The sequence below is a fragment of the Patagioenas fasciata genome, chromosome 1 (assembly GCF_037038585.1).
Source record: "Patagioenas fasciata isolate bPatFas1 chromosome 1, bPatFas1.hap1, whole genome shotgun sequence".
Taxonomy (NCBI): Eukaryota; Metazoa; Chordata; class Aves; order Columbiformes; family Columbidae; genus Patagioenas; species Patagioenas fasciata.
The window spans coordinates 54,697,449-54,712,844 of record NC_092520.1 but is presented as its reverse complement, the minus strand read 5'-3'; the positions used below and the strand labels follow the sequence as shown (position 1 = coordinate 54,712,844).

At 37.1% G+C, this 15,396-nt stretch overlaps 1 protein-coding gene across 2 annotated transcripts in view; it reads right to left on the bottom strand.

Moving 5' to 3' along the window:
* Positions 1-15,396, bottom strand: part of GPC6 (glypican 6) — a 786,144-nt gene that overhangs the window by 204,180 nt on the left and 566,568 nt on the right. For both annotated transcript variants that reach the window (XM_071806659.1, XM_065851136.2), the window contains exon 4: positions 14,355-14,520. In XM_071806659.1, coding sequence (XP_071662760.1) covers positions 14,355-14,520 — 166 coding nt within the window. The remainder of the gene's footprint in view (positions 1-14,354; positions 14,521-15,396) is intronic.

Here is a 15,396-nt window from a genome sequence, read left to right as displayed (position 1 = left end):
GCACCTTGACTAAAGTGAAAACATGTGGCACAGCATCTTATCGATATCTGTGTTTTACTGCTCATTTAGTAAAAACACTGCTTTTGGTGTGACCTAAATTTCCAACCTACACAAACTCCCCTACTCCAGTAAGCTGTTGTGGGAATAGACATGCATTGATGAAAAAGGTGCTGCTCTCACTAGGCAGGCAGGCAATCCTCCATTTAATGATGGCATTTAGGCTTAATTGTTCAAATGGTGGGAAGGGATGTGTAGGTCATCATGGTGCTCCTGGGTGTCCCAAATGACAGCAACTCGCCACACAATTTACTGCAATAATTAGAAAATTGTGTGTGTTAATCCAGGTGCTCTGTCTATGTTACTGATCATTCACATAGCTCCATGAATGCTGTGAAAATTTGCTAGGTTAAGTATTGGGAAAACGGGAAGAAACTTGTTTTTCTGCTGGCCTATGGTCAAGTAAAGAAAAAAACGTGATTCCCAAAGGCCTGATTTTTATCTCTCTGTGTTTCTTTAACTCACTGATAGGTGACACGAACATTTGCAGAGTGTTGAAACATTATTTCTTTCAAATAGTAGTATTGTAAAAAGATGTTTTGGTTCGGATGGTGCCCATTCATATCCTTGGCAATTCCCTAAAGCCTATGAGGGCATTTGTTCCATCGTCCCCAAATAAACAAACTACAGCTGTTATTCTTCAAGCAGCAGCTAGTTGTCTCTGCTTAAATACAGTTTTTTAATGTAAGAACATTTTAGTGTGCCTCAATTTTGTTTATTAAAAAGTCTTGTAATATACTCCTGAGAACTCACTCACCTCCCATATCCTTTCATTCAACAAATAAGAACAATTAATAAAATGCTTCTGTCTATATAACACAGAATAGCATATCTCTATGCCTTTTCTCCCTCCTTTCACATACATTACCTAATCTCTCCAATTTTATCTTTAATGAGGTCACCTACAACGGTTTGGATTTGCTGAGGTTTTTTATGTTTCTGCAAAATATCCACTAATCAAATAGACATTAAACAAAAGGAATTTTCTATCTTATCTGTATCTGTTTAAATTAAAGGAATTTGATAGATAAACAAAGCTCTTTACAGATTAATAGCTATGGAGTTCAGACTGAAATGAAGTAAATTCAATAGGTACGAAGTTTCCATTGAAATAATGGTATTTCATAAGTAACTAATTCACCTTGAATTCTAACTCTTCTGCAAGTAGCTCTACAGCAATATAATAGCTATTTATTCTATTAATTTCAACAGAATTTCAGTAAAACTAATGAGAAGCAGAGGGTGCACATCCAGTAACTACTAATTTAATATAATTTTTACTTTTTGTTCTAAAGAATATATTTTTATTAATATTGAAAAGCAATTTGGTCTAGAGGAAAAGCTAATTTTCTTTTTTTTTTTCTTGATACGCATTAGGGATCTCCAGTGTTTTGAATAATACTTTTATGTCTGAAGGTCTTGCAGTCTACCCTGAGTTCTGCTATGAACTGGAGAAAAAATTTCAGAAAATCTGCTCCCCCACCTCAAAAATCCTCTCCTAAAACACAGTAAATCAGAGATCTGAGTGTCTTTCATCTCTCTTCAAAAAGGTTAGCACATGTGTAGGATATATTGGGAGACAGATTTTCCAAGAAAAAGATGGTATGATAACATCTGCATATAAACTGGTCTGGAATACTAAAACATCATACGAGATAAATGAAGACTTGTTTTCAGGCACAACTATTTACTTTGTGTGGTATGCCAAGATCTCAAACTTCATGTAGGTTTACAGACAAGAATTCAAATTTTGAACAAAAAGGCTTCTGATAGCACATCGGTTTTGTGATCAAGTTAAAAACCAAAAAGAGAGAGATTATACTTCTTAAGAAATACTTATTATTTTCATCCATAGCAAATGCAAAGTTCTTCAGTTTAAACATTTGTTTCAGAAGTCCACAGAGGTGAAAGCTACAACAAAATACAATGCTTTTAGAAAAATAAATGAAGAATTGTGGCAAGTAGAAACACATTTCCTACAGTGCTGATTAAGCTACAGTACAAGACTCCTGCCTGCAACAGGTTTCACATATTTATATGGAACATCGAGAATCTAAGAGGTGAGCACAAATGGACAAAAGCCCACAATGAAACTATGTATACTGGCATCAGCTGAAAAGGGCTACATTCTTGCCACTTATGGAATATTGTAGTCATACAGCTTTACACAATTTGGGCCTGTATTACACTATTTGAGCCAAACGGGATAAGGGTGAAACAGGGAGAAAATGAAAATTACAAATCAGCGTCATGTACTTTGGAAAAATTTATCTGTAACCTGTTGTGACTGCTCATTGTTCAAAAAGTACAAGGTATGTTGATTTGATGGTTTCTTTCCCTGTAAAGAGCAGCTGTGTAGAGGCTGCACCTTGTTCAGGCTGGACAACAGCAACAAGGAAGATCGGAAGAGGGGTATCTTCATGTAAACTCTGAGCTTGTGCTGGGGTTTAATATTGCCAGATTTCAAAAAAATGTGAATCCAACTTGAAGGGTTATGCAAGACTCATCTTCCCCTACCCACTGGACTTAATGCAGCAGTTCTACCTTTGACTTCCTGGACTATAGAGATATTCAGCCTATCAAATTCCTTTCTGTAAGGGCAGAGGAAACTCCACAAATTTTAGAATCAAGAGCTTTTTCTATTCCTGAACTGAATGGGGCCCAGGGAGCTTGGAAGTTTTTCACAGAAGAAAAATAAGTACTTGGTTTATTCATCTGTCAGCAACAAATAACTGGAGAAAATTAATTCATTTTGGAATTATTTTTTTTAGAGATACATTCAATATTAGTGGAATTAGATCTTCATGTATTGTTCACTGTCATATTTCCATTACTAAATAATTTTTATATGCTAAAGTACTGCCTCACTGTCCCTCCTGATTTCAGCCTAATTTATTGAAGTCTTTATTAAACTTTTATAGAAAAGTTTGATCACAACTGAAATGCCAGAGGCTTCTTAAAAAGGTGCTAACATATCATTGCCATAGTTTTGCTTCCTTTTAATTTTTTAAATATTAATTTACATATGCACTCTTCAAAACATGCATCTGTCAGACAACTAGGTTTTATAGGTATTTTTCTGGCAGCTGCATTTGAAAAAAAAAACAAATATAATATGCATTTATTTCAATAACAGATTGGAAGATACTATAAGAATATATTACCCATACACAGAGAAGACAGTCAAACTAAATATTATGAAAGTACTCACAACTGTCAAATAATTTAAAAGTTATTTACCTGAGCATAGTTATTGTGCTAAAATTAGAAAGTCATTAATATCTGGAATAGAGGATTTACATTTTTTTTGCCATCAGTATAGTTTGGAGCAGCCACCTCTCATGCCTCCCACAGAAAGGTTTTCCTGACACAAAATCTCCCAGGATAAAGTAGAAAAGAAAACCAATGATTTCATTTTCTAATTGGCAGGAAAAGCTAACCAAAAAGTAAATGCAGTGCAAAGAGGAGAACCTGAATTAGAGCATGTTTTCAGCACTGCAGATATCGGCAAAGTTTTAACTAACAAACTATTGATGGATTCATTTTTATTTTGTCATAAGAAATACATAAATCCCTTCTTTTGAGTGTATAAATGAAACACAAATCATAAACTGTACCTATGTGTGCCAGAACTATCACTTTTACGTCCCTATAGTAGAGAGAGTCTATATCCTGTTTATCAGCTTCCTGTAACCAAAGCATGTAAATAAGGATGCTGAAGCATAACTAAATGCCAGTGTGTATGATCCTTCATGTTTTATCAGAACAGTGAAATCTACTGGAAGACTTTCGGTATCTTTTAATCTATGAATCTGAAGTTAGCTACTCATGAGCGCTCTGTTTTATTAGTTCATGCTCAGGGTAACTTATTGCCTGTTTGGCACTTTCTGTTTACTACAATACATCATTTGGTTTTAGTGATGGTTTCCATCTTGTCCTACAGCTGAGCTAAGTGCAAGATACTTTTGTAACCTGTAAACTGAAATCAAAGACCAATATTCATCTCATTTCATGTCACAGTGAGATGCAAAGCTTGGTTGAAAAATTGGTTTCTCTTTTGAGGTCAGCAACAAATATCCAGTGGAACCAAAATTTCATTCTTTATTTTTCAAGATGCTGCTTTTTCCTACATAGTTATCTGTATTTTAACAGTTAACAAGACAGGACAGATAGAAAGGCTTTTTACTGCTGCTGCAAATTGAAGTGTGATATTATGAAGGTGAGTTTCTACAGTCATGGAAAGTTCAGTATATGCTTCTCATGGCTAAATGAAAAATACATGTCATGGGAGTTCAAACTCCCATAGGTTAACTTGCAATATAAATGACATTAAGGGATGTTGAATGTTATACTACAGGGCAGGTGACACGAAGTAACACACAGAAATAAGAAATATAAGAGCCGAGTTTTTCACATTACCTTCTAAACACATCAGAGCCTCCCAAATGGATCAGAACATTCTTGGATTTCACTGTTGCAAAAAGGCTCAATGAATTTTGGCCATACCAGCTCTCTCACAGCACTCTGGGACAAACTAGTTCTCTTGACTATAGAAATGGTAAGATTTTCTGTTTGTAAGGCAGAGAGAAAGGAGGAAATATCCATGTTTTTCCCAATAAACCCTGCATCTGAAAAAAATATTTCTTTACAGGAAGAAATGGAGGGTAGGCATATTGCAAGAAGGGAATCCATAGGACTCTTACAAGAAAGAAATAGTTATTTCCTGAATCTTTTGTTTTACTAAAAATCTGATCTCTTTGATGGTTTTAAGTTTTTGCTCCACTAAATCTGGCACCGATATGAGGTACTGTGCAGGGATCTTTATCATAGCCTCTTTGCCAACTCATGAGAAATTTATAGCTCAGTCAACCACGCTTCAGCCTTTGTTATCAGCTTATGCTCAAAAACTCTTTCGGAAACGAGAACATTGACTGAGTGTAACCTGTGCCCTCACATATCTATGTGGCTTCGTTAGAAAAAAGAGATAATTTTGTTTACATTAAGGATCATACATATTTAATATAATATCCATATAAAATTATATATTTGAGTAGGTTTTGACATATCGCTGATAAAGCTTGGAGCTTCTGGCAATATAAGGTCATTTAGATATGGTTCAAAAAAGACTTGCATAAGCATTTAAAAGTAAAGAAAATTTAGTGATTTAGACTGACACTGTCTACACATTTGAATTATTTTACTGAGTTTTTCTTCAAGAAACATCAAGTTGAAACTTACTCCTTGCTCTGAAATTCAAGCACTAAAAAAGCATAAGGAAATGAAACAGATTATTATTAACAACCCCCCAAAATTTTTTTTTTTAAATTTTATTCTTTTTTCCTTTGTATTGTTCATGTACCGTATTAGGATTTATTGGTAAGGGGAAATTAAGGTTGACTGCCAAAATAATTTTGTTTCTGTATTTTAAAAGGAAACATTCCCGGTTTCCTTTTAAGCTCATGGGACATGATTGTAAAAAGATAATGTACTACCTAAGACACTATCTTAAAAAGATAAGCCTTCATGAGGCAATGGCTCAAAATTATAACACAAAGCAAATCAATCTCAATTTTGATTTGACATCATTGCAGTAAGGGATTTTCACCTATCACCTTTTATTGATATTGTAGAATAACCTCAGCAAAGTATTTTCAGATATAAGCAAGTGTTTCAGTAGTAGTAAGGTAGGGAGGTTTCTTACTGTAGAAGAAATTTGCCCTGAGTTACATGCAGCTCTCCGTTACATTTACCTGAATAATGGAGAACATAATTTGACATTTGTTTCTGATATGAAGTTTAGAGAGTCTGAAATAGTTGGTAAATCAATCCACCAGAAAGAACAGATCATTTAAAAACCCACACAGTTTCAAGTTCTATTTTCAGTGTATGAAAACTGATTCTTATTTATGCAGGTACACAGAGATGTAACCCTACATAAGCATAATTAATTGAGACATCAATTCCTACACTGAAAAGTCTTTTGAGGTGTTAATATACATGGTAGCCTAGGACAGAAAGAGCAGCTCTGTTTATTGCACTCCTGGAAGCAAGGATTCCCTTGAGAGAGCATAGCTATTGACTTGGAAAAGTACAAAATAATAATGCTTGATTCATGCAGGATTTGAGTAATAAATAATTAACATATTCTCCTTTTTCTAGAGGATGTCTGATGTAACAACCGACTGTTCATTCATAGGATTTTGAAGGGCAGTGGCAAAACAGCTTCCCCAGCACTTCCCCTGAATGTAAACACTGAGAAATTTGCTATTGTATGCAACTTCCAAACTGTGCTCCTGTGTACTAGACAGACATTTCACTTTGATGTAAAATGATGTGAAGGAGTTGGAGATGAGGAATGAAAATTGAACTAAAAAGTCATCATTTGGGTCCAATAGTTTCATTGTAAAATCTTTTAAACTTTTTTGACAATGCTGATCAGCCTTGTTATTTTCAAAAGGTGCTGTGGCATCTAAACGCTACAGTCAATTTAGGGCTCTGTTGTGCCCGGTGAAAATGCTGAGTCTGGGGTTCTCATGTCACTTCAAGTTCTGGGAAGCTTTTTCCTGCAAATGCAGAAATCATACAGTTCAACAGTATGGTATACAGCTAGCAAAAGCAGAATTCTAGAATTGCTGTATTTGTAATATCTTATATTTGTAACTGTCATGTGACATGATGATGGATAATGTGTTTCACATGCGTGAGTATCTTTCTATCCTTAAAAAAAATGGCACAGTTAAGCACCATACTTCATTTCCATAAGTCATGTCTAATCTCAGGAGTCCAAGAAGTTTGCTGCTGTCATTCAGCTAAGCATCTGCATCTTCAGAAGTCCTCAACCCCTCTTCAGAAGCTGCAGTTTTCAAGAGTTGCCCTGAGTGAAGCCATTAGCATGCTTCCAGGATACATCCTCCTAGTAACCAAGTTACCTGTGGTGTCAGGGAACAGCATGATCAAGCTAGATGAGCCCCAGCCCTCTGGAACCAGTAACTGGAGCAGCAGCTCCCCATAGTCCCACAGAAGGGGACCTCCTTCTTCAGTGACACATCTTAGAGGACATATACAGGGCAATGGATGCTGTGAGCTGCTTGCAAGAAACTGTATTGCCACAGGGGGAGGCACAGAGATTTTGCAGGGTAAGTAGAGTTTAAGCAGCAGGCAAGTGCTGGTGTTATTCGCATACTGCTGGCAGCCCCACAACTTCAGAGAGCTTCTCTCAGGCTGAATTCATTACCATCTGAAGAATTACATGTCCAGGTTGTGTATCCTTCATACTTCTGAGGGAAGAGAAACTGTAAGGAAAGAGCAAATACAGTCCTTCTCTTCTACACATTATTTACCTCACTGAATGGTTATGTTCCCTTTGTTTCAGGTGCACTCCCATATACCCTGACTAAGCCATCAGGTCTTGGTATCATATTTAAATTGTAGGTAGTGATTTTACTATTTCTGGAAAATGAGGGGAAAATATGGGATCATGGAGGCTACAGCTTATTAGAGAATTTAAAAATTATAATGCTGTAATCTTTTAATTAAGTATCATCAAGTTGAGTTCACATTCCTTTTGTGCAACTACATATTTTTATGCTGAACTGATGTAACTGTTTTATGATGTTAGGTTTGATGTTTTCATAGTACTGCAAATTCCTTTACATAGTCTACCTATGCATTGTGGAGATTGGTGGGCCTGAAGCACGCTGAAGGTTTTTTTTCATAAACAACTTTAGATTTACACCCAAAAATCCGGTTGTTCTCAACTTTTGAGCAATTGAATTTGCAGTTGTATCCCATGATGGAGCATGCTACTTATTTTCCCTCACTTTTAGGAAACATAAGCTAAAGCAGGAAAAATAATTCTAAACTACAGATTCAATTTTTTCATATATAATCAGGATCAGGCTCCACAACCTTTAGAGCCACCCAACAAGCTCTGCCACTTCAACTAATGGAACTGACATTGGTGTACAATAACAGCTACTACAGTCTGCACAGACAAGAGACTAAGAGAAAATTTTATTTCTCCAAACTCTGGAGGCACTAGTTTCTCTAAGAAATGGGTATAAAAGATGAAAGGCATTAGGTTAGGCTAATTTCACCTATTCTTATTCTGATGAGTGGCAAAGATGGTTTCACTAGAGGTGTCATGATGCTTTTCATTCAGGAAGAAAGCAAGAAAGGATGATTTTAACCAGAACAATTACATGTTTGCTAAGTTGACACTAACTGAAAATAAGACTTTATTACAGGTTTTGATTTATTGGCTGCCTTAAGTATGGGTGCACATCATGAAATATTAGTGTTTCAAGTACCCATTCTATACTCGTCAATTTAAGAACTTCTACCAGAAACTCTGAATTTGGAGTAACGGCACCCCAGGACTGCAGGAGCCTTCTGCAGTGCCTCCCCATGGAGGGAATAATGTAACTTATTTTTTCTCCCAGAGTCCTTATGAGATCATACAGTGATGAAGGAGGAGGGTGGCAGAGAGAAGAAATTCAGGTGACAAATAACCAAGACTGCTAAAATCCTTTTTTTTGGCTCTTACTTACCATGATCAAGAAGAAGCAAGGCTTTTGCCTACTGAGAGTTACAACAGATTGCCAGCCTTCAGTCTTTAGTGTGTAAGGGTAAACGGAAGTGTCAGATGTTTCAGAGAAAAAAGGGGCAAAAACCATAAGGTGTTTTGAATGTTATCTTGATAAACTTCAGAGGTTCCCTATTTTCATGAACCTAATATGTAGCTGCCTACACAGCTATGGCTGTATTTATTTCCAGTAGTTGCACACACAGGAAAAAGAAAATTGTAAAGAATGACTACTACAATAAAAGACAGATTTTTCTATGAATCAAGGTGAGTCTTGAAAAGTACAGTTATTCTTGTAATAACTCATTAAAAAATGACAAATCTAGGTGGTCTTTTGAAGCATTGAAAGGAAAATGTTTATCCTCGTGCTTGCACACAGAACAGAGAAAACACAGAGTCCTGAAGGCTTTTGTAAGCAGTAAATAAAACTGCATATTTTAATCACTTTGAGGCTTTGACTAGGAGTGAGTAGTTAAGGGTTTGATGGGGAGTTTTGCTCAAAATGATCGAGTTGCTGTAAGAATGCATGGTATGCTCTGCCTCAAGAGGTCTCCTAAGGTGTCTGAGCCATACTGATAGGAAGAAAAAAAGACGGATTCTTCAAGCACAGTAACGAGAAAGTTTATTAGTAGTGTAGAGCTGCTGTAATGATAGTAAATGAAATAGCTTCAAGACTGGAAGGAGAAGCTTTTGCTGAAACCTTGCAGATCTGTTTTCTCCTGTGGCTGAAGTCTAGCAGGACGGTGGCACTAAGAGGGCGTTCTGGATCTCCAGCCTGGATGCTGGCTTTGCTGGCCTTGAATACTGCAGTGTGAGCATCTCCCTTATGAGGAAAGGCTGAGGGAGCTGGGGCTCTTTAGCTTGGAGAAGAGGAGACTGAAGGGTGGCCTCATTAATGTTTATAAATATGTAAAGGGTGAGTGTCATGAGGATGGAGCCAGGCTTTTCTCAGTGACAGCCAATGATAAGTCAAGGAGCAAGGGGTGCAAACTGGAACACAAGAGGTTCCACTTAAATATGAGAAGAAACTTCTTCACGGTGAGGGTGACAGACACTGGAACAGGCTGCCCAGGGAGGTTGTGGAGTCTCCTTCTCTGGAGACATTCAAAACCTGCCTGGACACCTTCCTGTGTAATCTCATCTAGGTGTTTCCACTCTGTCAGGGGGATTGGACTAGGTGATCTTTTGAGGTCCCTTCCAATCCCTAACATTCTGTGATTCTGTGAATACACCACATGCTGATCTGCCTCGCTCCACTACAGAGCTTGTCAAATATTGAATACCCTTCTAGCAAAGCCACTTGCTCTCCAATCTGAGCAGAAAAATGGCTGTGGACATGAATTAGTGCAGGAGCCCCTTGGCTTCTTTTCACAGACAAGGATGTGATCTCGAGCCACCATAATCACAGTCATTTGCACATCTCTGTTACTCCACAACTTATGAAGTGTTTTCCACTGTCTCCCACCTATTAAAACATAGGAGCAAGGTCAAGGTGTGCCTGAATTACCAGTGAATAATTCCTAGAAAAAACAAAACCACCTCGTAAGTTATGCTGCTATAAGTAGCCTCACAGTGCCAAACCTCCATGGATTGCAGCAAAAGAATCAGTCCATGGACTACACTACTACGCAGGCACTACACTAGTGTACCCTTTGTCACTAAATACAGCATCAAAACATATATGATTTAATATAGATGTCCACAAAAATAGTCCTAGTGTACTCATTGCTATGGCATTTCAGTCCTGGAATTTCAATCTTCTGTTGTTCTGAGTTACTTAAGTAAGGACTATTGTACATGGCTCACAATCCTGCTTGACATTCAGATTTAGTATCATTTGTGTTTTTGTCTCAGAACAGAGGGAAGTTAATGCCACTGCTAATCCTGCAAAAAGAAATGTGTCATGACCCCTTTACCATCCTGAACCTGTGGATAAGGCAGTGGTCAGAATGAGATGCACTTGCTTTCATGGAAATAGTTTTTTTGCGGGTGTTTATTCTGAAGCTGAATGAGGGCACCAAGGGAAAGTGTGATGCCCACTAAGGGGAGCTAATTCCTCAACTGATATTGTTGCTTGAGAAAAAGAGCAGTTAAAGGGAAATAAATGATCACTTTTAGAGAAAGCTTATGTTAGAGAAAGTCAAAGGATCTCAAGACAGGGACTGAAATATAGGCTAGCTAGAGAAAGAAGAGTAACAGTATTGCTAAATAGAACGTAATTCCCTAAGATAGATGGGATTTGAATCTTTATAAGTGGGAATAGCTTTCTCCATCCCTTCTGTGTTTCCATGACAGAATGTTCAGTGGGATCCCTGATCTTTATTGCTGTTAATTGGTATAGTTCCATAGAGAGAAGCATAATTTTGACTATATCTGTTGGGCCATGAGACAAAGAAAATCCCCTTTTCCCCATTTGACAGAATCAGTCAGCTCCTCCCCTGAAGCAATCTCCTTCCTCAGCAATACAGTTCCTCTACTCTTTCTTTTTATCTTGCCTTTGCTAACTTTGTTTGAGACTGGTGCAAAGGAAATTATGAGGGGTAACTAACAGGCAAAACATCAGAAGTAAGCTTTGTCAAATACATGTTTTCAAAGTCAGTGTGGCTGGTTTACTTTTAAATACCTCTTAAATATTTTACATAGGTACCTGGAAAAAGCATGTATTCATTGTAGTTTTATAATTATAATATAATTATTGAAGACTGTCTTACTTTCTCAGGGAAATTTGGAGTTTCAGTGGAATTTTGCTAGAATGGGATGTGCTACATTTGACTTTTATTGTGCAATAACAAAGGCAGCAAAATACAAAAAGCCTATAATGAAATGTTACACAAAAAGGGCACAGACCTTAAGGTGACACAAACAGGAAAAATATCATAAACCATGTCTCATGCTGCTGCAGCTGTTTCACCTCTTACCAATTTTCACAGTCTATAAAATCTTGGAAAGCAGCAGATGTTTAGAGGGAGCTGTCCCACTCTCACCAGCTTTGAAAGTAGATGCAAGATTTATTAGTGCTATATAAATGTGATTTCAGTCCTGACATTTATATTTATAAACTAGGCGGAACATGTAACACATCCTGTTGTTAGAGAGCCTCTTTACTTTCCTCTGCTCTTCCTCCTTGTAGATCTTAGGTGTTGCTGGACAATTGCAGTAATTACAGAGCAATAGCAGGACATGCAGTTCAAACTACAGTATTTGCTTACTTACTGACAAGCACATTTGAGAGTTTTCTCCTAGTACCAACTTTTGCCAAAACGACCTTGCATTACACAGATTATGAGCTAAGCAAAACTATCTTGTTGTGTATGAATATGCACTAATATTTGGGATTCCTGCCTACGCAGAGACTGTTAGTGCACAAAATTATATTTTTTTCTTCTAGTGCATGGTTCCTAGTATCAGAAAAGGGATAAAAACCGTTCATGCATAATTTCCAATTTTTCATAGCTCACTGGTGCTGCAAAGTGCTGCCGTTCGTTTTAATTCAGTGAGTTGAAGTTTTGTTGTGTTTAGTACTAAGGGAATTGCATATGTTATTAGAAAGCCTCTGACAGCTGCCAGAGACGGAGACACGTTGCTGTATTTCAGTCTTTCATAAAGGAAGGACTAAGGACCCTCATCTTCAGCAAAGCTGTCAGGGGCCTCGAAATGGGATGAAATAGAATACCTTTTCCAAACACAGGGGCATCTCTGTCTCTCTTTCTCTATTCCATTCCCCATCAAGTTGTAGAGGGGAAGTTGTTTAAGTAGAAGAAAGAGGAAATACATCTTGTTGTATTTGTACTTTATAGTGCCTTGTCTCTACTGACCTGAAGGGACAATTACATAGCAGTCTGCCTTCCTTTAAGAAAACACACAGTGTATTACGTAGTATTTATTAAATTAGCACTATTTTAAAATAGCATACAAGCTTTCATACTTTTTTTTTTGTTGTTTTCTGAGAGTAGGAACAGTCAAAATCCGAAAGACATTGATGAAGAAAGGGGCTTTGCATCAAAGACTCTCAAAGTCTGAATCTGTAAGCATTTCCACACTTTCCAACACATACGTTACCCTGCCCAGCACTCTTACTGAATTTAAAGCACAAAAAAGGAAATCTTAAGACCTGAACTCTTACCTTCTAGCTCTTGATTTGAACAGGTGCTTGCCTTAATAAAACCTCTGTTGTTTATTTTCGGTTTGGGGTTTTTGTGTATGTGTGTTGTGTGGTATTGTTTTGGTTTGTTTTTCCTAATAGCCCACATTATTTTCTTTGATCAGACAATTCATCTCTTGCATACTCCTTAATGAGAATGGGAAAGTAGCTAATGCACTGTCTTTAACAGGTTGGCCTTGTTTTTTGACCAGCTCCTACTCAGATTGCTGAGGATGAACTGACTCTTCTTTTCACACCAGTAATATCACTGGCATTCCTCCATACAGTGTTGCTTCCAATGTCAGCTCCTTTAACTGGTACAAGAGACTGAGAAGGCATGTTCATTTGCATCATTTGTTTATTATTGTTGTTTGCATTTTTGGCTTATGCTATTTTTATAGCACACTCCATGCTGTCTTTCACTTTTTATACTCTGATTCATTTTTCATCCTGTTTTCTTCTTCCTATCCATCTTGCACCACCTCCGTGCTGAGTAAAGTGAAAATCCACGAATGAGTCACAGTCAAACTTTCAAAGTCACATTGGTCGGTGGGGTTTGAAATCAAGTAAAATGAGATTGATAATTTTTTGTCTTTCCAAAAGTAGAAAATAACATCTCCTTTCTTTGGTTGCAAAAAGACAGCTTTACCCCATGTTTTCCAGTTGCTTTTATTTTCCTGATCTCCAATCTGGGTTTTGATGCTAATTAGTGACTGGTGTAACTAGCTGTTTCTGTACTTTCTGTAGTAGCATTAGCCTTGTCTAATTCCTCATCCTAACCTGTGTATCATCAAAAGCAACTTGAAGTCTTAAAGCTCTTATTTCTTGTTAAATGTTACTCTTCTGGAAGGTTTTTTTTTTTTTAATTTAATTTAATTTTTTTTTTTTATTTTTTTCTTTATGCCTGTTTAAAGGATATTTCTTCTCTTTTTTTTTTCCTAAGTTAACTTGAGTGAAGAATTATGTGAATAAAACTGTAATAGCTGTTTTCCTTAAATGTGTATTCCATGCTGCATTTTAACATTTTGATTTCATGTTTGGTATTTTCTATTCAAAACATGAAAAGGGAGACATTAATGTATTTTAATCAAAACCAAGGAATTAATATTTCTCATGTATGCAACCCTTAAAGATTTTTGCCTATATACTACCAGAATGAAGAACAGCAGCTGTTGTGATTTATGTTGACTGGATATTATACAATGTTATTATCTTCTCAGCTTGTAAGAGTCTAGTTCTTGGTTGTAATACATCCTATTTCTGCCATGTTAAGCTTGTTATCAAATTCTCAACCAAAGCTTTCTCAACATTTCACATATCATGTAATATTTTAGCTCAGAAGCTGTGACACCACACCATTCCTTTTGAAACATGAAATACGAAATGCGATTGGCTTGGGGCAGGGAAAGAGTAATTTCTTACGGCAAGCCAGGAAGGTCAATTAGTAAATGAAGTGTATCTGCAGTTGCTTCATTGGGAATATTGACAAACAGTGTCTTCTAACCTCACAAAACTCTGCAGATATTTGCTATTACCAGCATTTCCTTCCACTAATATTTAAACTCTTCTTACCTATGAACAGATTCCACTCAGTATCCAAATCAGCCTGATTTGCTAGGCAGCCCTTCATTACATTGAGGCAATAGTTGTTGCAAGGTTTCACAGTGGGAAGTCCTCTGCAGTAAGGGCAGTACAACATCTTCATTAACGCCCGGATGCACCCTGGGGTGGGACTCACCTGCAGAGTTTAAGGGGGGGAAAGAAAAAGAAAAAGGAGGAAATCAATCTCCTGTTCTGTGAAGTTTGGGATCACTGAGATTATGCCTTTTGAGCAGTAAGTGCAGAAGGGGCAGTTTGTGAAAAGAGCTCAACCCTTAATAACATCCTCCTATGAGACTAATCGTTTCCTGCCAATTATGTTCATTTAGCACAGCCAGCAGTGATTTTCAGGAATGTAAAAATCAACACTCCCCTACTGATGGCAGCACTTGCCTCCCCAGCCCTCCCACACAAAGCCTACTGGAAAGTGAAGGAAAAACATCCGGGGAATCAGTTGTACAGTAACTGACTGATCCTCACACAGAGGATCCTGAGGAGACCCCACGCTCTTCCTAGTTAGGCTGGAACTGTCGGTCATACCATCACTGAATCAGATTCTACTCTATTAAAGCACAGTAAATCCAGGATAATCTTGATGATTTCTAGAAAACTATTCAGAACTGCACCATGGGAAAAGGATATCATTCTGTTTTCAGGCAAAAATACCCTTTCGTTTTCTCAGACAATTTTGTAAAGAGATCAGATAAGGGTGTTGTTTTTGTTTTTGTTTTTTTTTTTTTTTTTGTGTGCTTTCAATGTCTCTAGTGACAAAAAGCATTATAGACAATAGCAATGTGTTCCTTCCATGTTCAATGGAAAGGAATAGGTCCCTTTTGGGTTGGTTCTTTTTCCCACCTCTTGAAGGGTAGGATAAATTATATTCTGGAGGACATCCACTGAATCCTCTGTATCTAAATGCAAATAGCACAAACCAGTCACTTTCGACAACCATGTAAAGTTCCTCAGGCAAATATTATTCCCCTCATGCTTTTGGTTCTATATTTAATTGTTTCAT